This window comes from Opisthocomus hoazin, chromosome 1 (assembly GCF_030867145.1).
Source record: "Opisthocomus hoazin isolate bOpiHoa1 chromosome 1, bOpiHoa1.hap1, whole genome shotgun sequence".
NCBI lineage: Eukaryota > Metazoa > Chordata > Aves > Opisthocomiformes > Opisthocomidae > Opisthocomus > Opisthocomus hoazin.
In genome coordinates, this window is record NC_134414.1 from 150,235,456 (window position 1) to 150,259,427 (window position 23,972).

The 23,972-nt window shown below is 46.5% G+C and overlaps 1 protein-coding gene across 1 annotated transcript; it reads right to left on the bottom strand.

Annotated features, from left to right (window-relative positions):
* Positions 1-810: 810 nt before the first annotated feature.
* Positions 811-22,927, bottom strand: YBX3 (Y-box binding protein 3). The gene is made up of 9 exons (XM_075441587.1): positions 22,661-22,927; positions 19,071-19,134; positions 16,870-16,903; positions 12,352-12,441; positions 11,558-11,680; positions 4,343-4,437; positions 2,378-2,549; positions 1,626-1,726; positions 811-1,177 (listed from the first exon to the last, which is right to left on the bottom strand). The coding sequence occupies exons 1-8, from the start codon at positions 22,857-22,859 to the stop codon at positions 1,661-1,663; spliced, it is 843 nt and encodes a 280-aa protein (XP_075297702.1). The 5' UTR covers positions 22,860-22,927; the 3' UTR covers positions 811-1,177; positions 1,626-1,660.
* Between the last annotated feature and the right edge of the window lie 1,045 nt (positions 22,928-23,972).

Here is a 23,972-nt window from a genome sequence, read left to right on the forward strand (position 1 = left end):
TTCAACAGCTGGAAGTACACTGATAACACTTGTAAGACATCCAAAGTTTAGGGAGGAACTTTAGAAATATACACATTAGTAAGACAGTCAAGTACTTTGCTCATTAACACGAGATAGCACAGGTACAAAGATTTTACTGGTTTCAAGCAAGGAGAAGTGGAGAGGCTAATCGAATGTACTGCCATTATGCAGAACAGAGGCTTGAATAAAGTGGCAGTTACTAAGTCCACTTTATCTTTTTGAGCAGGTGAGTCTCAAAGCTTGGATTCTACTGTTTACAGAACACAGAAGCCTAGCAAAACAGATAGGGGAAAATAATATCACAGTAACCCACTCTAAGTCCCCCAATTCCTGCCACAATATGGTCACAGAAAAACCCATCCATTAACACCATTGAGCCAAAAAAGCAGAGAGAACAGTGTAGGTTAATAAGCTCTTGTGTAATTTCTTTGCAGCAGTTGTTCTGGACTGAAGTAGATCCACCTAACCTAGCCATGTCCTTGCACGTGTATCATCCAGCATGGTTTTAGACAAGATACATCAATCAACACATTAGAGAGGCAGCTCTCATTTTCACATATAAATGCTGAAGCCACAAGATTAAAATCATGAGTGATTTTTAAAGGTAAACATGAACACACACTAAAACAGATTTTTTTTTGGTAGTTGAAACCACTTTTATTTGTGAGGAACGTCACCCATGCTGCACAGTTTCAAACAGATCTCACCAAGGAAAGCAGAAGTTTCTCCTCCCCATGTCCTGCAGTGAACAGGACTGGCACAGAAAAAAAACTCATCACACCTGGGAGGTTTAGCACCAGCATCCAATAAAAAAAGCATTTTATTTCAATTTCAGTTCTTTGGTTGGGTTTTTTTCCCTTTTCAGTTTGATACCAAGAGAAAAATTAAGAAATTCAATATTAGCGAAACAGTGAAATTCTAAAAAGACACACCAAACCCCAGAGTTGCTGTTGAAACTGGGGAGGGTTGCTCTTTTCTGAATCTCACTTTTTCTCTCTTCATGCATCTATCTTGCAGGCGTTCCCTGGATCTCAGCTGCTGGTAAACTTTTTTCTTATAAATTCCGAAGTTTCAAATCTTGCTTTCGTCTCCACTGTTGACAATTTATTGCTTGTGTGTTTCTTTGGTGTTACTTTTGAGTTGCATTTTAGGACACCTGTTGAAGAGCCAAAGATTTAAAGAAATGCTGTTGAAGTTTCATTTTCTTGTTGAAGAGGTGAGGAGTCAGGTGGAGAGGGAGATTTCATAGTAACAGACAGGATAAGCATGACTGGCTTACCCTGTCCATAAGCTGAGAGTACAGTATCTTCCTAAAGTAAAACATTACCACCTCATCAGCAGATGCCATTGCTATATAGACCAGATAGATCTTCCTGAAAAATCAGGCTGATCAAGAAAAATTACTTTGTGACAGATACAGACATAGAGGCAGAGGAAAGAAAGGAGAGAAAGCTGCAAACAGTTCCTTGGTTTGCCCATACAGCACTCTCAGAAGTTACCACAAATATCTAGCCATACATACGGGGACCTGGCCAGAGTGCAAGTCCTAGAAGTATACACCATGCTGCTTCAGATGGAGAACAGGAGCTATCTTTATTCCTCACCTGAGGGATGGTAAAGGTGCCTGGGGAGCCGGACATTACTCAGCACCACTCTGCTCGGTCGCTGGAGCACGATTTTCAGCAGGCGTTTCAGTCACCTTTGTCTGAGACACAATAAACCTTTAATAAAGGCAAAGACTGACCTCCAGACCCTTCCCCTGCTCAGTGGCAGGGCCAGCCTAGCCCAGGTTTTAAAATAATCAAGGAAGATGAATCCTCAGAAAATATTAATTATAGGAAATACACTAAAGTAAGTATTATACAGCAGATTCTGTCAGGGGACCATGTCAAGTAGAGCGTGAGAAGGTCTTTCCTCATTAAGGTAAAATCTGTGTTTGCAAACAGTTCCATGAAATCATCTGGTAGAAGCAGTTAAGGAAATGGACCTGGAGCTTCCAATCCCATCTCTTACACTACACACAAACTAAACGTTTGAGGAAGCTGGAACACACAACTGTTTCTCTCCACTTCAAAAATATTTGTTACAGTCTGACCCCAATTAAGAACTATCCCAAAGCAATCCCTGTCCCACTGGTAGTTCTCTTTAAGACAAGCTGCTCATTCTCAAAGAAATTCGTAAGGAACAGGCAACGAAACCAGCCACCACCTTCAGCCATCAGCACTTTGGACTTGACCATAAGACTCCTTCAGCACACCAACAATATAGTTGTTAGAACTCCCACAGCACAGAAGGTCCTGAGCACTCACCCCATTAAAACTCTGTCTCCGACACATTTTGCCAGGAGCATGCTTACCTCTTTACCATCCTGAGCTGGAGCATTGGGTGGACGAGGTCGACGCCGGTAGTTGTATGGGCGCCTATATCCACGGCGAAGTGGCTGCTGACTCATAGCACTGGCCTCATGATGATTCTCCTTGTTTTCAGCCTCTCCAGCCACTGGGGCAGGGCGTGGACGCGAGGGCCCTCTGAGGAGGAAGAGAAATGTGTTAAGTATGAGAGAAGCCTAAGAAGGTTAAGCTACCATAATTCTAGCCCAGCAAAAACCTCTCTAACCAAGTACCAGGGCTAACAATTTTGAATGCTAGCAAACCATCCCTTTGCAGTTTGGCTAGCATATAGTTGATAGGCAAAGACCTGTTTCCTTGGGTTAGGCAAACAACCTGGGTGCCTCTTCACCGCACAAGTCAGCAGTGCACCACTGCAAAGGCAAACTGGATCCCGGGCTCCATCCACAGAGGCATTACTAGTAGAGAGATGCAAACATCCCCTCTACCAGGCCACACCTGGAGTGCTGTGTCTGGTTACTGTCTAAAGGAGGGCTGTGATGATCAAAGGGCTGGACAACCTGCCCTAGGAGAAAAGGCTGAGGGGAGTTGGCTCTTTTCTCCCTGCAGAAGACAAGGCTTGGGGAGGAACTCGCCACAGTATACCCGTACTTAAAGGGGAGCTCCAAAGAGGACAAAGGCACTCTCTTCATAAGGAGCCACACTGAGAAGACAAGGCACAACAGATACCAGTCGCACTGGGAGAGATTTCATTTTGATATTAGAAAGATTCCCAGTGACAACAATCATTTACTGGAATAACCTCCCCAGGAATGCAGTAGAGTCACCACCACTGAAAGTTTTCAAGATGTGATTGGAAAGGGTGCTAGATAATCTTATCTAGGATCCCTTTCCCACAAAAGGTTCGGCCAGATGATTTTCTGAGGTCCCTTCCAACCTGGCCTGTTCAATGGTTCTGAGAACCTCCCTTTGTTTTTCAGCATGTCTCCCACTTCCTTCGTTTGAAGGCTCCTTACAGTGTATTTTTTTTATCACACGAACAAGTAAAACCAATTTCATCCACCCTTTCCATGCCACTCGAAGGTAGATTATAGAGGTCCTCTATTTGTCTCTTCTCCCAGACTCCAAGTCCTCAGTCACTTCCACTCTTCAGACATTTTCCCCCCCTTCAGTCATTTTGAAGAGTTTTATTCTGGAAGCTCTCCAGTCTCTTCAGCACCCCCTTTCTCCAAAAGTTCTAGCAAGAGTAACTGTAATAATCCTATTGTTACCTTCTCCTTTAGGAGCCCTCAGGGAACCTAAAATCTAAATCTTGACTGACAGCAATATCCTCCGCTAGCACAGGATGTTACAAGGTAACTATAATGCTACCATATAGTTTAATGGCCTGTAAGACACAGGACACAACTTCAGTTTCTCCTGGACTGTAGTCTTTCCTCTGTACCTGCAAGTAGCACCAGGGCATAAAACCAAGCCTGCGTAACACACAGGACAGAGCTGGTTGTGGACAAGCTACTAATCCAGCGCTGAACTGCAAACTACTTACTGTCTGCAGTCCACAAGAGAACTTATAAAGCACACCCGGGCCCTGCAGATGGTGGACCTAGCTGTCCCACATCAAGTGGGATTCGGACTCATTACATGTTGAGGAGAGCAGAAGAATTCAGCTGGGAAGACATGGAACTCCAACTCACTTCAGTACGTTGCTCAATTATGAGGAGTAACAGGACAAAGAATTCTTTGCTCATTCTTGGCCTATTCCTAGCGCTGAACAATATATAAGCACCTTAAACAACTTCTACAGTTGTTTCCTTAGTCCTGTAGCTCACCTTTCTCCTAGTGATTAAAATGCTTCTCATTCTTGCCATCATTTGCATACAGATTAACATCAGGGAATACAACTTCCTGCTCTTAATGAAGCCTGTACAGATCACAAAAGCATCCAAATGTAATGATGAGCAAACAGTACAAACCTGCGATAGCGGGGTCGATAGGTAGGATTCCTATGGACTTGCTGATGAAGTTGTCCTCCTTCTGTGACCCCATCCTTGATTTCTCCCTCACCACCCTACAACCAAAAAAAGACAACAAGCATCAGAGTGCTGTCTTACTTCACAGGCAGTATACTAAGCCCAGTGATGTGAACAGAAGTTCACAAACAGGATACTGGTACAGAAACACCAGCATATTGGGTAAAAAGCAGCAGATACTCAAAAGACTTCAGTTTGGGCAAAGATAAGAGCAGGACAGAAGAAAAGCCAATAATGCTGCCCTTGTGCCTCACAGTAACAAAGCAGCTACCTGACAGTGCCTCCTCCCAGTCTGCCAAGAAACACAGAGAACCTGACAGTTCTCTCCAACGTGTAGGACAGTGCATTTCAAGACAAGACACTGCACTGTAAGGGGTAAATGTGTCATGGAAAGGCAGCTATCGATCAGGACACTTTTGAATTTGGAAAGCTAAACGAAAGACATCACTCTGAAACTTGCCAGAGACCACTGGCTTCATTCTAAACAAAGACCCATCCCACAGAGAACTCACAAAAAATTAAAGAAATTTAAAGACAGAAAAACTGTACTACATCATGTCAAATACTCTTCTACACACTCAACTTCAACCTTTCAGAGATGCAGTGGTTATCTTTCCCCTTTAGCTGTTATCTGACAAAGCTCTCTATTTCAGTTTTGTTTTTTTTCCTAAGTTTTGGTTGGGGTTTTTTTTCGTTTGTTTAAATGCCAGCCATCAGTAACATCTGTTTTATAAAAAGTTACATTATTACCCATTTCCATTACACTCTTCTTCCCTTTAAACGAAGGAATTTAACAAGAGATGGACTTCTGTGTCCAGATATTCTGCATATGATCCAGCAGGAAACAAAAGCTATTGCTTCCTGACAGCCTTCAGCAGTCTACACTAAGTTTCACAGTTCTCCTTCCAAATCCACACAGCTATTTTAACCATCACATGTTGCTCTATTTTAACTGGCAATCTCAGGTAACTGCACGGGCAGTGAACTCTTCCTTAGCTAAGATAACACAATGATTGGCATTTAGAAAGGCTGCAGTGTTCTAGGTTGTAACAAGAAACCTTGGGTAATTAAATGAACCTCAGTGACCAACCTGAACAATCTTCTCTCACCACAGTAACATACCCTCCAAATTTATTAATTTCAAGAACTCTTTGTAGCTTTCCAAGTTTCCAAAAAGCACACAGACATGGCCTAAAGGCAACTGGAATATTTCACATGCTGTACCTAGAAATACCTGTACCAGCTATTCTTAACAATACGACAAGGTCAGCTGCTGAGGTGAGTATAGAGAAATCGGAATTCAATTCAAAAGACTCACAATCTTAAGTAACATTATCCATTCATCATGATCTCTCATCAATAAAACTGACCAGGATAACTAAATTTCAGGAGGCACTCCCCCTACGTACACAGTAGTAATAGGCAGCATCGATAGCTGTTGAGAGGTACTTGAGACTCAAAACCCAAAAGGAAATTTACACTTCTGAGTTGGACAGCATTATACTACATCCAGCTACATTGCAGTATTCTCTATCCTCTTTGTATCAAGACACTTTGTACTACATATTTTTACAGTTCATTAGACCTGTGATGGGTGATCAGAAGCGTCTCAGACAGCAAAGCGAGAAACAGCACTGCTCCAGTGTTGTGTGTGGCAATAGCATTTCAGAGGTCTTGGGATTTGCCTTTTGTGAAGCAAGGACCTGATGCTCCTGCTCTCACTCTTCCCCACATGAGGGCTGGCAAAGCCCAGAAACAGGAGAAGACAGCAGCAAGATGTGAAGGGAAGACAGGAAGCAAAACTAAAACAATCCTGAACATGCTTCAGCAGAATCATTATTTCTCTTCTCCAGGATTTCTGAGCAAGCACAAGCAGAATCAGCGCTCAGTTCTAGCACTGCAATGCCAGAAATATGGAACCACGAAGGCCTAAAGGCCTCATCTGAGGGACAACGTGCCCCAACCAATGATATTTTCATCAGCCAAAGCTCTCATGTAGCACTTGACAATCAGCATCACATTCACAGCTCTTTAAAATGCAGTATTGAATCACTACATGTTTTTCATGGCACAGCCCAAGTCCGCTCCTCCCTACAGAGGGGTGCATTGGAATCTCAGATAAAAGACTCCTTTTCTCCTGTAGTGATGGAAGGGATGACTAAACCTGGTGAAGCCTTACTTGAAAACAATGCAAACATTTTCCTATTCATCTTGAACTGAATGTTGCTATGTCAGTATTTTAAATGTGTTTGGCTTAAACAACCTGTTGAAAACAAGAGTAGCAAAACTACTAAATTGCTTAGCCTAGAAGATTCAATAATTTCCTGCATCTTCTATAGTACCACAAAAATTCCATTAACACATTACATTAGTATCACTGTCAATTGATTTAGGTCTATTGGCCAGTAGCAAAGTATGGCTCCAGAATAAAATAATTATGCTGCCAGAAGTCATTGAAACACATGCAATTTGTTAAGAAAACAGAATCTGGGCTTTTAGGTCTTGTTTTAATATACTGATAATAAGAATATTAGATTCATTTAGTAGGAAAGCTTAATTTGTGCTCTAAAAGCAGCACACCATGTCTTGCACACACATGATCCTGTTTGCTCAATCTCCTCCACAGGAACCTCCAACTCAGTGTAACACCTTCCAACAAAGCATTAGGTCATCCTACAGGACAAATGAATGAAGGCAGCCTGCTGCACTCCGTTTCTTCCTCTCAAGGCCAAAACAGGCAGGCGGGCTGCGATTCTCCATGCACATCTTGCACAGATTTCTCTAACCCTAAAAAGGTACAAAATTCTACTGCTGTCCCTCAAAACCAAAGCTTTTTAAGCATTAACTGTAACTGCAATGAGCTTTTTACCTCTCTGCTTCCCCTGATTTCTTAATTCATTTGTTCTTATATCTTTTCAGATCAGTCTCTAGCTTTTGTATAATACTATTCATCTTTTCAGGTCTCCTCTCTACAATAAATAGTGCCAGCCTATGAAAGAGCTCTCGAACTATTTCGCTTATTTTCTGACTCACTGGTGTAGAGGCTCCTTTATTACTAATGCACACAGTACGTAAAATGGGGACATCATCAGTTCTCAAGGTTATCAATTCATTGTCTGTTCTAACATTCTGACTACAGCTCCATGCCATGTCTATGTTGTCACAGAATCACAGAACAGTAGGGGTTGGAAGGGACCTCTGTGGGTCATCCAGTCCAAACCCCTGCCGAAGCAGGGTCACCTACAGCAAGCTGCACAGGACCTTGTCCAGGCAGGGCTTGAATATCTCCAGAGAAGGAGACTCCACAACCTCCCTGGGCAGCCTGTTCCAATGCTCCGTCACCCTCAGAGGGAAGAAGTTCTTCCTCATGTTCAGACAGAACTTCCTGTGCCTCAGTTTGTGCCCACTGCCCCTTGTCCTGTCGCTGGGCACCACTGAAAAGAGTCTGGCCCCATCCTCCTGACACCCACCCTTCAGATATTTATAAGCATTTATTAGGTCCCCTCGCAGCCTTCTCTTCTCCAGGCTGAACAAGCCCAGCTCCCTCAGCCTCTCCTCGTAGGAGAGATGCTCCAGTCCCCTCACCATCCTCGTAGCCCTCCGCTGGACTCTCTCCAGTAGCTCCTCATCTTTCTTGAACTGGGGAGCCCAGAACTGGACAGAGTACTCCAGATGAGGCCTCACCAGGGCAGCGTACAGGGGAAGGAGAACCTCCCTCGTCCTGCTGGCCACACTCTTCTTGATGCACCCCAGGATGCCATTGGCCTTCTTGGCAGCCAGGGCACACTGCTGGCTCATGGTTAACCTGTCGTCCACCAGGACACCCAGGTCCCTCTCCACAGGGAGAGTTTAGTCTCACAGTTTAGTGAAGAGCACAGCTTCTTTTCTGTAGTAGATATAATTAAGAAACTTCTTATATGAAGAAGTACTTCTTACTCTCCACAGAGCTCTCCATGCAATCCAGATGCAGTTCCACTGGAGCTGGTTAAATACCTCAGATTCCTCAAGGGTCTCTTCACTCTTGAGAAATTCAGTGTTCAAAACCAGGCCCAGTCAGTTACACACAGTACAGGCACATTTGAGCTAGCACAGCAAACCAAGGATAGCATCTTTAGTTTGCCTAAAACCATGCCAGTAAGCAAGGAGAAATCAACTCTTGCTGTGCTGCAAGGTTTGACTGGAGTTGCCAACAGGCATCAATTCAGTGTTCCTGAAACCTAGAAGGCCACCATGTCAAAAGTCACCTCAACAAATTAAAGAGGGTTTTTTTTCCAGTAAATACAGGATTGATGATGCCGACAGCTGAGCTCTACAAAAACCTTTCACCTCTGCAGCCTCGTAGATCTTTACACACAGCGGGCCTGGGTACGCTGAAACCTTTTCTGTCACGTATGCAGCAACAGTTGCCTGCAGCTGAGTAAATACAATTTCAGCAAACACAGCCCAAGAGTGCCATACTATGAGCAACTCAAACTTGTCTCAGACATATGCTGCAGGACAGTTAGCCAAAACAAACGTCAAGTAGAGGCGCACAACCATTAATGTACCTGCTAATGGGACCATACAGAACAGTGTATACATATTGCTATGGCTCACAGACATTGCTACCTTTCTTCCCCATTTACACACACGGCAACAGAAGGGGGAAGAAGAGGCCTTGTTGAAGCAAAAGGACATTAGAAAGAAGCATCTTTCCAGATGCAGTAGACACGCAGTTTCAATAGGAAGAATGTGTTAACTGATGCAAGTGAAAAGTCTCCAAAAGGAAATACCGACAGCTTCAGACGAGGATTCACTCTAATCCCAATTGATCTGTCACAGCAAGTACAGAGGGGATGACAAGAACGTCTGCACAAGTTTGAGTGGTTTCACTGAGCTACAATAGGACAGATTCAGGGACAGTCCCTGCAAAGACTTCCTTAAAGTGAAGCTTTGACTTGTTCAGGCAACTAATAACCGAGTGGGTAAAAAGGCCCAGCAGAACTGGTCGCACCTCAAACTAGCTCAGACCACTGCAACATGTAGAAAGTCAAGCAGGCATAGCTTGTATCAACCTTGGCTGCACAAAGAACTCCTGACTGAGCTCAAACATGAAAAGGAAGTATCACTTAAACAAGTCTTACACATACAAGTCTATGAGACTACACTGGCCACGCTCAAGACTGCTGAAGGAGTCTGGCCAGTATCATCTCTGAAAGGTCACAGCAGTCATGGAGTTCACCTTGTTACCTGTTAGAGTGGCATGCTAAGGTACTAATCATTCTTGAACAACACAGTACTCTGAAGACATAATACCAAATCCAGAGGAACAGTCAATGCACGGATGGGAAGACCTAACATTCAGAAGATACTCAACAAGCTAAAGAGAAGGTCCAAACTTCATGAACAATGGGAAACAATGAACACCCAAGTTTACGTCCTTTTGTAAATTATCATTTGCAATTTTTGAAGGTTGTAATCCTTCCAGCATCAATGATCCCAGAGAAAGAGCAGTACATTTTAGATTGTGAAATGAGAGGTAACTTCACAGGACATCAGGCACCAGTCACACAACAGCTAAGGTCCAACACCCACACCAAATCAGTCTGGGGACTCACATATAAGCAAGCCAAAGGAAAATGGGGGGATATCACAATTTGTTCCTCTTGTGTATATCTTCAAGCACCAGGATCCAAGTGTGTTACAATGTCATATGCAAGCCAGATTTTTAGCTGTATAAGACTGCATTAGACACCCAAGCCTTAGACTGAACATTCCCCATGTCCAAGTTGGGTCTCACATCACTCTTCAGGCAGAAAGAAACAGTTTCTTTCCACACTCAGCAGTACACAGGGTTGTCTCAGCCTTGACATGTCTGCTTATTTAAAAGCTGAAGCAGCTGCAAGACAACACCAATACCACCAACTAAAGCATTCACTCTCAGTAAAGACAGCTGAGGGAGATTTTAATCTCAGGGAGAGCAGAAGGGACACAGAATCAATACTGGAACATAGCCGGTTGATGAGCTAGCAGATAAAACTGGAAACATCAAAAAGCTGAAAAAAACCCAAGTACCCTAATTTTTTTGCCACTTGGCATGAAAGCTTAAGCTGCAAACTGTATCACCATAACCAAGGACATACTCAGTAGTAAGCCATCAGTTGCCAGCACCAACTTCTAGCCACCTCCAAGGGACTCAAAAGAACACCTTTCATGTATTTAAGGCCCAGTTGCATCCAGCAGGATTAAAGAAAAGACCTCACGATAGCTAGTATAAACAGCTAGGTTTTAAGGAAGGATTTGACAACAGTTCTTCGGTTTGCCCCCATGCTGTCAACTCTGTAGAACAAGATGAGAAGAGTTTTGTTGCTTGGGCAGCCATTTCCACCAGGGCTCTCATAGTGGCTCATTCACACATTTCTGCAAGCGATGATCAGACTCAACAATTAAACAAAAGCTAATCAAGCCTGGAAAATGTTCCAGTTTGTTGGATTATTCCAGGCACCAATTTAGCACAAAGTGCACAGGAGTAGTAACTGCTAGAAGTACAGCCATGTACCTCATACTTACTTGTCCCTCTGCAAAAACTTGCAGGGACACCGCTTAGGAAGGCTTGCGGATATTATGAAGGGTGGCATGTAGCTAGTTTAAAGAAAAAACGCATTATCTTTACACTGACCTGCTGCAGGCAGAGGCCTATGCAGGGATGATACATGGAGACTTCAATTAGTTGGTCAAACTACTACCACGTTATGCAAAGTGACAAACTTCTAAACAAATCCTGTTTTCCAAGTAAGCCAAGTTACAGTTACACTGCTTAGAGTAATATAAATACTTCCCCTTGCTTCCGGTAAAGAGCATGGCGAACCACCTAAGCGTCTCACTCCTTTGTGCTTATTCTTCAAACAAACAGGTACCTTAACACCCAAAGAGATGCTTTTAACATAGTCTAGAAAGACACGCCAAGGAAGGGCCTACAGGACACCAATAATAGAAAACATCAGTGTCAACATCAATGATGTGCTGGAGGAACCCAGAATATTACTGAAGAACACTTGTAACTTAGTTAAGCATTGACAGTTTACTGATGCCAGTGCTGCCCCTGTAGTGCCCTCTCATGAGGGCATCAGAAGATTGCTGAGGAGGTAGGATGACTGCCACTAAAGAAACTGAACTTACGCTTCGAGGTGTTCCACGGCGTCGGCCAAAATAGCCACGTCGATAGCGACGCCGGTCTGCAGCATAGCGGCTGCCTTCTACAGGGACTCCATCTGGACCAGTGACATTGGCTGCTTCTGCACCCTAAAAGGCCAAATGAGAGTAAACCAGGGTGCTGTGAGAAGAGAACAACCAGCTACAGGGAGAAGATGCAACAGGAAAGAGGCTTTTTTGCATCACTTCCAAGCTACAAAGATTTCTTCTTCCCATGGAGTGCAAAAGCAGGTTTGTTTCTCAACCCCATAACCAAGAGTTATGATCATCAGTTGAGACCCTATCAGCCACACCGAGTTCAGAGGAAAAAGCAAGAAGCAACTGACTAAAGGAAAAAAAAAAAACACAAAACGCAAACTCAAGTGTTTGAGAATGCAGAAGTGCTAAGAACTTGAATGTTCTTACAGTTATGAAGCTACCAGACTCCAAGATAAATTCTTCAGGGCAATATATGCTTTCGTTAATTACTGGGCAGGTTGCAAGCCTCAAATGCTCTATCAAGTAAAAATCACAGATTCTAGAAGCACTAGGATGTAATTAAAGTGGAGTTTTGATACATATCTAGAAATACTTCTTAATAAAGCCTTAAAAACAAAAAAGCCCAAACAGATCTTCCACAGAAAAGCTGTATGAATGCCACCCACCCCAGGGATTAACAAAGTAGATGAAGCCACCAGATATACCGCTAAGGCTCTGTGTTACTCCCCACTGGAGCAATGTTAACTGCTGCCCCACATCTCTAAGTCTCCATAACCTCTTACCTTCTCTCCCTCGACCACATCAAATTCTACAGTCTCTCCATCACCAACACTGCGCAAATATTTCCGTGGGTTGTTTTTCTTTATCGCCGTCTTTAAAGGAAGAAGATACAGAAAAATATATTATTTTATCTTTCTTATTACCATACACATTCATAGCTGTGTAAATGAGGGAAGGATAGCATTATTCTGCTACAGTCCCAAATCAACACACCAGATCAGTTACCGTACCAAGATATGTCAGATACACAGACATCTCTTGCTCCACAGGCTCTCCAATACTCAGTCAGGGTTTACTCCTTTCTCAGTCCTTCTGAGTTTACAAATCAGCTGTTGCCCCAGGATCCCCTCTGTCAAGCCTGCTAAATACCCAGATCATTACACACTTCTGTATGAACAGAGTTCACGCCAGGTGTTTGCTCTGCAAGCTGTACCAAGGCAGCTCCAGCAGCAAGTGTGATCCATGCCTTCAGTTATTAGGAAACCTGTAGACCATCTACAGGGAACTTAAGACCATGTGTATTTCTGCAGAAGGTGGCATTAACATACCAGAAGGTATCATGGTAACTCATAGTAACTAGAGAAGAATTGCTATAACTCTGGTGCAACATAAATAAGAGCTTTACCTAAGCACTGTAAGGGAGAGTCCCAAAAGTTAGGGCACCCCTAAAGAACGCAGCAGTAGTACCAGAACACACAATCACAGTATCAGTCATCTCCTAGACAGAAACCCCAAAATATATTCAAACTATATTCAGTCAACAACAGCCCAAAAATGTCTTCCACTGAAGGAGAAGTTCTAATCAGTTTCAAGTTGAGCTTGACCAGTTTGGGAAATGGATTCTCATTGCTGCTGAATGCAGTCCCCTTTGTGTTTCAGGCAACAGGCCAGCATGTCCTTTCAGCCCCCCATCTAGCCCCACCTTTCCCTGTACCCTGCGCTGTTCCTGAACAGTTTAAGGAGGAATGCGAGAGTGTACATGCTATTGCTACCAAAACAAAAACAACTCAAGAGGGTTTGGTTTTTTTTTTTTGTGATACAGGAAGAGAAGGAGCTGCTCAAGTGAATTCTTTTGGGAACTACTTTACAAAACAGACTCCCACCATCAGCTGAGACAGCTGCTTGCCCTTCTGCTTTCTAACTGCCCCTTTCTCAAAATCAACTGGAAGTGCTAGCTTTTCTGTAAATGCTACAGACCAATACTAAAATCATTATCTTCACTTCAGATTCAGGGTTTTATTCTTTCACCACCGCTTGTACTGAGACAACTGACTCAAACTCATAAGACTTGAGCTCTGCATACGACAGAGACGTCAACAAGCTGTATTTCAAACTCCTTCCCCTTCCTTATAAGTGCAGAGGACCACCAGATTTCTTTTCAGCAGAGGGTGTACTCAAGATTAATCAAGCTCCCCAAACATCCTCCAAGAAGCACAGTGGAAGATAAAGTCGATAGGATTCCACACTTTCTGCTCCAGCTTGAGGGGCAGAAACTTCAACATTCAGATTTGCAATTGAATAACCTGCCAACAGGAGACAGAGGCTGCCACACAGCAGTCTGGGGTTTGTTTCAAAGGCAACCGGGAACAATTCTGAGCAAGTCTCAGAATTCATAGCAGAAACTCAACAGCTTTACTACTTACTGCTTCAGCTGCAGGTAAACAGTGTTGAAATAAGCCTCTAACAAGCCTAAGCTCTACGCTTGATGAAAAGACTTTTGCTCCATCTCCAGAGGGGAGAGCGCACTATTCTCCCTGTTACTGTTCAGCAGCAGCCTGCAGGCTCCAGCTTCTCTGGATTCCAAAGACAGATGTTTTGTGTTAACAGAGACAGCGCTCAACCATTAAGACAAAGCCTTTCCTTTCCCAAGGGGACACTGATGAACAGACAGCTAGAAGAGTCTTCAGAGTTGGTTCAGTATTTTGTTTGGAAAAGTCCTTTCCATATCCTCGTATCACCACATCATATGCGCATCCACCACTGTCACAGCACCAGCCAGAATTTGTTACACCAGTTACTGGTGCATGCACAGGAGGCTGCGCACGATGAACACACCACAGTGAAACGAAGAAAAAGACCTCTGCAGCAGAAGAGATTAACTCCCCCTCACTGCCTGCTGATTCAGACTATGCCTAATTAAGTTGGACTTCTCTGGCTACTGGCACTTTTAACAGTGTTAAATCCCAAGGCCCTCCTCCCATCCCCCAGACACACCCCACAAGGCAGGTGGATCCCTACTGCTCACACCACCTCCAGCTGACACAGTGCCCTAGACAGCACCTTGCGGGAACCAACCGGACAAGGACGCAGCCAGACAAAGCAGGCCAAGAACTGCTCTTCCCCAAAACACCGCTTGGGCTCCCCACAAAGCAAAGGGTTAATTCAAAGCAAGCCATGCATGCCCTAAAGAGAAAAGCATTTTAAGCTGTACTGGGTTTATAAATAGCACCCAACAGTCAGACACGAGTGTTAACCCCCATTCCGATCATGCGATCGGCCTGTTCCCTCCCCGCTGTCGATGCGTGCAGGGGAGGCAGGGAGGAGGCTGTATCTATTCAACTAGGTCAGCCTTATTCTGGAGGGATTAGGCACAGAATCCAGCCCCTCCCGGGACAGGCACGGGGAGGATGGGAAGAACCAGCACTACCCACGGAGGGGGAGCTCGAAGCTTATGCAGTGGGTTTGCCTCCCTGGCCAGGCCACCCCATCAGCAGCTCTGGCCAGAAAGCCCCAGGCTCTGGTAGATCCCACCTTCACTACGGGAACAGCCTGAGATGGAAGAGCTGAGGAACATCTGATTGCAACCAGCCCAGGCCCAAGCTGGAAGCATCTACTCTGCCACACACAGCCCACCATCAGGGTTAATCGGATGCAGGCTTGCACGTGATGTGGCATTTCTGAAGCATCAAGCCAGTTTTGCTTAGTGCTCACCCAGAGAGAATTTCAGCCACAGGAGATAGGGAGTAAGTTCCCCACACACACACCAGTTTACATTTAGGTGAATAACCTTCTCCACAGGTGAAGGAGACAAAGTAACACAGATAACACCAGCTTGCTGTTGGCCTTCACTGTTTGGGTCTCTGCAGGCAGCCTTCCCAAGTGGAATAACACTGATCCATGTTATCTCTGTCATCAGCACAACCACCATTTTTCAGTGTATCTTCTCACAGGTCTCAAGGAGACATCCTTTGTTTTCAGGGCAGTTTTACAGTGCTGCCTATTCAGAACATCTTTCTGTTACTAGAACTCTCCCCACCCTTCTCTGGACACATTTCTATCAGGCCACAGATGCAGCACCTGCATCAGCATGCACACAGTCATTAAGGAAAAAGAGTGACCATTACAAATCAATATATGTTTTGAGACCTCTTGCTCCCAAGTCCACCAACTGAACCAGGAACGTGTACTGCACACACTTCCCAACATCATCTTCACTCATTACAGGCACTAGACTTGTCCAAAAAGAAGGATGAAGCTGGGCGGGAATAACAGGTCTACATGCCTTGACCCAGCGAAACATTTATCACAGGCTATTTGGTCACAAAGCCACACAAACTAAACTAACTCTCAATGCTGACCAGCATGTTTAACACAGCTACAGAGGCACAGAGCTCGTCACAGAGGATGAGGTTATGAGTGCAAGTTTCCTGGTTACATTTCATGGAAATACAGCCACTTATGCCACAGAGAAAGCTCATACTTTTCAGGATCACGTGGGTCTGCAGACATTTCACATGGGACAAGCTCCAGGGGCAATATTTCATTTTCTGGTGAAGTAAAAGTCTCAGATGATGCAAAACCTGATCTAAGCCAACTAATCAGTTCACATGAGCAAGGAGGCAGCACCCCCTGTCTTCCCATTAGTTGCCTGGGACCTGAGAATCACAGTATAAACTTAGAACAGCTGACTGACAGCTCAAGGGAAGTTAAGCAATGACAAGCCACTGGGCAACCTCTCTCTGCTTGGGCACACTTGGCACACAGCCCTCCTCCTCTTCTTCCCAAGAGCAGCTGCCTCATGTAGCAACAGCTGATGGCAACCCAGGCTGGTCAAGAGCCAGACTAGATCACTTTCTCTCCAACACCAGGAAGGGCAGACAGAATAGACCTGTAAACAAAGGGGGCAGGAAGAAACAGAAGACAAGGAGCACGAGGAAACGGGGGGGGGCAAGGACAGACAACAAGGAGCAAGGTATTTACAAAACAGAGGAGTCATCTCCCTAGCAGAAGGGCAATCAAACAAAACCACACCAAAAAACCTGCCAAAACCCCTTTAGTATTCAAATCAGAGCAGACGAAAGCAGAGAGGGTTAGAATACCTACTCCTTCAGTTATAACTCCAGAAAGAAGGAAAACACCCTAATATTCCTCCCTGAAAATTTCAGCATACATGTCCATTCAAGGTATTTGCAGCAAATATTCTAAGCAGAAGGCAGGACAAGGTTGGGTGGCTGTTTCAGGAATTTGCATTAGAAACCTATGACAGCACACACCTCTCAGTACAATTACCACTGTCTTACCTGATGAACAAATACATCTTCTTTGGTATCATTTCTGCAAAAAAGAAAGTGAGAAGTCGTAAGAGACTTAAAACAGAAATCCCTGACTTCACAAGTGAAACCCTCCTTCCCCCAGCCTGCAGTACATCTCCTGGATTCCACAGATTCTGTGTAAGTCTATGCTACCAAGACTCTGCTCTCAATTTCCAGGGTCATATGCTCAACAGCAGAAAGGACTCCCCACCCTTCAGCAGCGGGAGGGTCTCTGTAGCCTTCTGGCAAACACTCAATATTTTGTTTTGACACAGGGCCGAGGTAATGACTGCACTGCTTGCCTTCCACTATTCCACCCCCTCAAAAAAGCTTCCACAGGGGCTGCAACCTGAGCTGTTATCCCAGAGGTCAAGCAAGACTATCAACAGGACTGGCCACAGCTGTTAACAGAGCTCTCCTTTCAGTGAAACTCAAAGCAACCATGCACAAGAGATGTTCGAGTCCATTGGAGGGGGACCCAGACACAAACATGAGGTTGTCTGGATTAGGCCAGCCAGTTCAGGCTTCTGCACACCAAACATGAAGACAGGTCTGAGACCTTGATTCTGGGTTCCCACACAACACAAAGCACCTAGACCCTGCCATCTGCTCACTCCGTTCCTTCTGCGCAGAGGGAACCGGTGGGTCAAAGTTTGTGAAGGTATCGCGGAATCCAGACCTCGCTGCATTGCACTAAAGCAATAGCAGACTTCAGTTTAGGAAGAAAGCTAACAGGTTGTGACACCATACCGGCTGAAGGCTCTCACATCAACTGCTACGAAAGATTTTAAGACCACTTCTCAAGTCAAGCTTTTCTTCTAAGCTTCTGTAACACTGGATAGTAGCCTCCAGAGACTGGGATTAATATTGTACCAGAACTGGTTTCAGATCCATGAAACAGGAGCTCCTTTATCCCTGTATACACTGTCCACCTTACCCAGATCTACCCACTGTGTAACAGTTCAAGGACTTGCAGAACAAAATAACTTGCTAGTTCGCCTTTTGCGAGACAAGTGCTCACCATGGAGGAGCTTTGCTTTTCATAAAGCACACAAGACATTTAAGCCCCTAACCCCACAGATATTCCAGCCTTAAAAGCCAGAGTTTCTTCCAGTAACTTTAAAGCCTGGGTCTCATGCACCTAAGACTGAAGTGTGATCAGTATCACTTACAGCTATTTGGATTATGGATGCCACTCAGAGGTTTGTTTGCATTCAGAGGACAAGAAAACAAAGATACAAAGAGAGAATTTCTGTGAACCCAGGCCTGGAATAGCTTCAGTTCAACGATCACAGAATCACAGAATAGTAGGGGTTGGAAGGGACCTCTGTGGGTCATCTAGTCCAACCCCCCTGCCCAAGCAGGGTCGCCTACAGCAGGCTGCACAGGACCTTGTCCAGGCGGGTCTGGAATATCTCCAGAGGGGGAGACTCCACAACCTCCCTGGGCAGCCTGTGCCAGTGCTCCGTCACCCTCAGAGGGAAGAAGTTCTTCCTCATGTTCAGATGGAGCTTCCTCTGCTTCAGTTTGTGCCCATTGCCCCTTGTCCTGTCACTGGGCACCACTGAAAAGAGCTTGGCCCCATCCTCCTGACACCCACCCTTCAGATATTTGTAGGCATTTATAAGGTCCCCTCGCAGCCTGCTCTTCTTCAGGCTGAACAAGCCCAGTTCCCTCAACCTCTCCTCGTAGCGGAGATGCTCCAGTCCCCTCACCATCCTCGTAGCCCCGATATTAGAGAATCTCAAAGTATATTTAGAGTAGGTATTTGGACCAATAAGTTAACACTTCAATTTTTATCCAAAAGTATTTCCCCTCATTCTCCAACCTTACTCACGCCTTAAAAAAAAAGCAGTCATGAAAGAACATACAGCTCCTTAAAGGTGTAGAGGTGTAGCACAAGTAAACATGAGAAACAAGTAACAGGCCAAATTTGTAATGAGTTTGACCCTTTCTGTTTTCTCCCCATAAACACAACCTTGGGGGGGGAGAGGCATGAGGGGGGGCAGGAACAAGAGTCCCCTGAGATGATATCCAAGTCTGTTGAATGCTTGGCCAAATCTGGCCATCAACTGCATCATCTTGTAGTCAGGTCCTCAGGCCTCTGTTGCCATTACCAACACGTGGCATATTAACTGTACCATGAGTCTTTGTACACTATAAACATAACTATGATAATGTAATCATACCTGTTGATAAAGCCATATCCATTTCTGACATTGAACCACTTGACTGTGCCAAGAACTTTGGTGGCTGGAAAGGAAAAATTAAAGAAGTTACCCTAAAACATAACAAAATACAAGAAAGTTACAAAAATACTTTCCTACCTGCGCACGAAGCCACAGCCAGACCTATTCTGTTCCCGTAACGCTCAAAGGGTACCTTCGCCTCCCGCTGCAGTTTATACTAACACTGCAGCAGGAAGCAGTGCTTTCATTTGCTGTTCATCAGCCAAGTTTGCCACACAGCATCTAGAATGAAGTCCAGCCCTATTTTCAGAATTGGCCACCCGTCCCTTCCCTTTTATTTCTTATCCCAGAAGTGGGCAGTGCTAGAAATCCCACTGCCATTCATCAGTTCTCTTTAGCTTAATAGCTAGACATGAAACATAACTGAAGAAAGCTGATAAAAAAGTCCATAAAGAAGCCATACTGCAGTGTCTTATAGGATCTGGCAAAACCTGTTCCTCCAACACATAGGTACGTGTGGGAGGAACTCAACAGCAATGGAGGTAGTTCAACCTCTCCTTCCCTCTCAGCAACTGCGCCGAGACCACAAACTGAACACCTTTCAGACCTGTAGGAAAAGGAGGATTTGGGGCTCTAGACTTTAACAGATGTTACTTATTACATAGCATGACCACAACTACCTAAGCAATCCACATAGTGCTTCTTTGAACAGGGTCTGGTCACCTACAGATGACTGCTTATTAAAAACCTTACATAAGTTTGGGGGGTGGGGGGAAACCCCGAGGCAATTAAAACGAAAATAGCCTAGAGAATCTCCAGTGCAGAACTCCAAGCCAGTCTACCAGAGGCAACAAGAACACACTGTAAATTGTTACCTTCATCTGGGCTACACCTGCATTCTTCCCTAAACAGCCACTAGGAGACAGACCTTTGGTCTCACAGTCTTGCCATTCCTGTACACCCCTCTGACAGACAAAGAAAAGGCAACCTCCTCCTCCTCCTCCTCCTGTGAATACAGAGCTGAAGTAGGAGCGTCTGCCAATAGCAGTCCATTGTAATACCCCTGCTGTTATTGAAAGTAATAACAGGCCATTTGTCATTGCACTTTTACAAGTGAAGGTTTTGGTCATCTTTAATACAATTTTTTAGCAGAAAATGTTCATATTTAGAAGAAGAAAATCATGTTAAGAAAAGGGCTCTCCCTAGTACAGCAACCATTCCCAAGACTTCTTGTTTACAGAGATAAAACCCCTAAGTTCCACTGCCTAGCGCTGATTCAGTAACAATAACAGTCTTCAGCGTGATTTACAGTTGTGCTTTCAGGTTTAGTTTTATGGGGACATCACTAGGTACAGACGCTTACTGCTACCACAAAGGCACTGGCTACATGCAAGAGCTCGCTGCACCAAGACAAGTCAGCTGGGGAAGAAAAGGTGGTGCAGGGGGGGCAGCACAGAAACGGGTGCCATGCAAGTTTTAGCCTGCTTTAAGAAAGCAGGCTAATGCCACTGATTTCCCCCCCCCATCAGCCTTTCCCACCCCCGCACAATACCTATTGAACCTCTTGGCCTATTTCAATCAGATTAGAACCAGGGCGAGAAACCTCAGAAGCCTGATGAAAAGTAGTCAAAACTCACTCTACATGGCCAGCTGGCTGCTGATAAATGGCAGTCCACACACACAGCTTCAGAGCAGAATCACAGAACATTAGGGGTTGGAAGGGACCTCTGTGAGTCATCCAGTCCAAATCCCCTGCCCAGGAAGGGTCTCCTACAGCAAGCTGCACAGGACCTTGTCCAGGCAGGGCTTGAACATCTCCAGAGAAGGAGACTCCACAACCTCCCTACATTGCTCCTTTTGCACAAGCTGCCAGAGACCAGGGATGAGTCTTCAATATATTCCCTAAAACAGCGTATGGGGAAATACCATTCCATACTCACAGCAGTCTTACAGTCTCCCCTAAACATTACCATGGGGGGGATGTCATCGGACACAACAGCATGGCACTGAACATCCATGGCCATGGTGCAGCCATTATTAGGCCTGAGCTGTCACAGCAGGGCAATCAGGCAAGGAGGAGGACAAGCCCAGAGGAAACCTTAACCAGCAGTTTTACTGACGAGCCAGAGAAGGGGCAGTTGATGTGATGACACCTATCCCACCAGCAAGTGAAAGTCCACATATTTCTACAAGATGCTGTACTCTGAAGCTAGCTGAGGAAACACTCATCAGCCACTCCTACCCACACCAAAACAGTCTTTTCATTAGTTACAGCAAGGAAAGCCAAAGCTTCCTGCGACCAAGAGAAGAGAAAGTTGGCTAACCTTTATCCTTATTCCTACAAGTCAGACACTTGGATGCCCTGGACATTTGCCTTGCTTCTAAGGGGATCTTTGTAAGAGGAGACTTAAGGGAACATAATGACAAGACCATTAACAGGGACACCTGAAGTGAACTTGAACACAAGTCCATTTTCAAGGAGCATTTTCCTTACAACTCCTTCTAAAAAGTTTGCCTAGTGCCTTCACTTCCCCACCCCCCTCACCTCCAAGCAACAGCAACAGGTGAACAAGGTTAAAACATTACAGACAACGACACAAGCCACCTGAAGGCAAGAAGCAGCCAGGCACACCACCACATACAGATGTGCCTTGACTGATTAGTGACAAACCAGATAAGGGGGGGGGGGGGGAATCCTGCAAACCACACCTCCAATTTCTGTTTTGCTAGAATCCTTCCTATCTCAGCTCCAGAGCAATCCTTCACCTGGCTCCTCTATCTGCTGCCATAAGACCCCAGTCCTTCCTTCCTCCCTCCAGGAGGGAAGGTGCTGTCACTCCTCAGTGGAGTTCGTGGCTCAGCCCTGGCAGCCGGCCTCAGCTCTCCCCCGCCGACCTCTCGAGGGTAGGCAGTTACGGGCAGCGGATCCCTGTTCCCACTGCAGACTGGACTCTCGTCCTTTGCAACAGGTCGGTCCTGCTCAGTCACGACAGAGACACACTAGCTACGCGCTGGGCTTCAGCGCACAGACGGCAACTTGGCATTTAAGTATAAACTAAGAAAAAAAACCCCACAACGGTAATCCTAGAGGCACTACTACAGCAGTGCTCTTTACAGGCAGAGAAGCTGCTCAGAGCCCGGAGGTTACGGGGAGCGGGGCACGCAGGTTTTACCAGCGACCCCCCCCCCGCCCTCCAAGGGGAGATGCCCCTGCAGGGTCCGGGGCCGGCGGCAGGTGCCGGGAAGCCCATCAACATGGCTGCGCTTCCACTCGCTGTCCCCGCCCGGCTCCGGAGAACCGCCCGGGGCCGCGATTCGCGCTTCTCCGGAGCCGGGCGGGTCAGCGCTCGCCGCCTCCGCCGCCGCACACAGGTTGCTCCCGCCCAACTCCGAGCCGGGAGTCCCGGCCAGGCGCCGCTCGGCTCCCCCCCGGCCGGGAATGGAAGCGGCGGCGGCACGGCCGCCTCCCCCGAGCGCAGACTGACTCACACCCGCGCCGGGGGGGGAACGGCGGACCCGGGCGGCGGCCACGCGCTTCCCCCGCCGCAGGTGCCCCGGGAAGTTGGGGAGCGGGGAGGCCCCGCACTCACCCAGCACTTTCTTCTCCGTCTCGGGCGCGGCGGTTGCGGCGGCACCGGCAGCCGCTTCACCGACCGGCGCGGCGGCGCTGACGGGGCTCTTGGGCTTGGCGTCCGGGCCGGCGGGCGACGGCGGCGCAGGGGCTCCGGCCGGGGAGGCGGGGGTGGCGGGCGCCGGGCTGGCGGTGCTGCTCTCCGCCGCCTCGCTCATGGTGCCTGGCGGGCGGTGGGTGGCTGCGCGGCTCTCGGCTGTCCCTGGGGCTCGCGCTGGGTCTTACTGCCCCCAAAATGGCCCCGCCGAAGTTTTAACGCAGTCAGCGGGGGCCGGCACTCGCGCCGCCCCCGTCGGCTTTTAAAGGGGCCGCGGCGACGTTCAGCGGGGCTCGCGTCCCGCCCGCCCGGACGCCCGAGGAGCTCTGGACCGGGGTCTGGCCGGTGCGAGGGCCGGGACGAGAAGACGCGAGCACGGCGTGGCGCGGCCTTCGGAAATCTGAACGCTTCTGGAGGGTTCGGAGGTGTTTCCACCGGCGCGGGCGTCGCCGCTCCCGGTTCTGTCCCACCCTTTGTTGAGTCCTGGGTGCAAATTACTCTTTGCATTGTCCTCACAGAATCACAGAATGTTCGGGGTTGGAAGGGACCTCTGTGAGTCACCCAGTCCAACCCCCCTGCCCAAGCAGGGTCACCTACAGCAGGCTGCACAGGACCTTGTCCACCCTTCAGATATTTATAAGCATTTATTAGGTCCCCTCGCAGCCTTCTCTTCTTCAGGCTGAACAAGCCCAGCTCCCTCAGCCTCTCCTCGTAGGAGAGATGCTCCAGACCCCTCATCATCCTCGTAGCCCTCCACTGGACTCTCTCCAGTAGCTCCTCATCTTTCTTGAACTGGGGAGCCCAGAACTGGACACAGTACTCCAGATGGGGCCTCACCAGGAACAGAGTAGAGGGGAAGCAGAACCTCCCTCGACCTGCTGGCCACACTCTTCTTGATGCACCCCAGGATCCCATGGCCTTCTTGGCAGCCAGGGCAGTCGTCGTTGCACCCCACTGTAGAGGGAAGAAACGAAAAAGTAATTTTGCCCCGCAGCTTTCAATCCTCCGCTCTACGTTAATTTTGTTAAGATTATGTTGCTTTATGTCCTTTTACGTTTTCAGGGTGTGTGAAAATTTCTACGAGGCTGCTCACTGACATTACTTTTGAGAGGAAGGCTCATTAAGCGAAGTCAAACGCATTATCAAAATTCAGACACTGACATGCACTTGAGACATCAAATTTATTTTCAGTGAAGTTGTTAATTAATTTTTCTTCCTCAAGTTAATTTTGGAG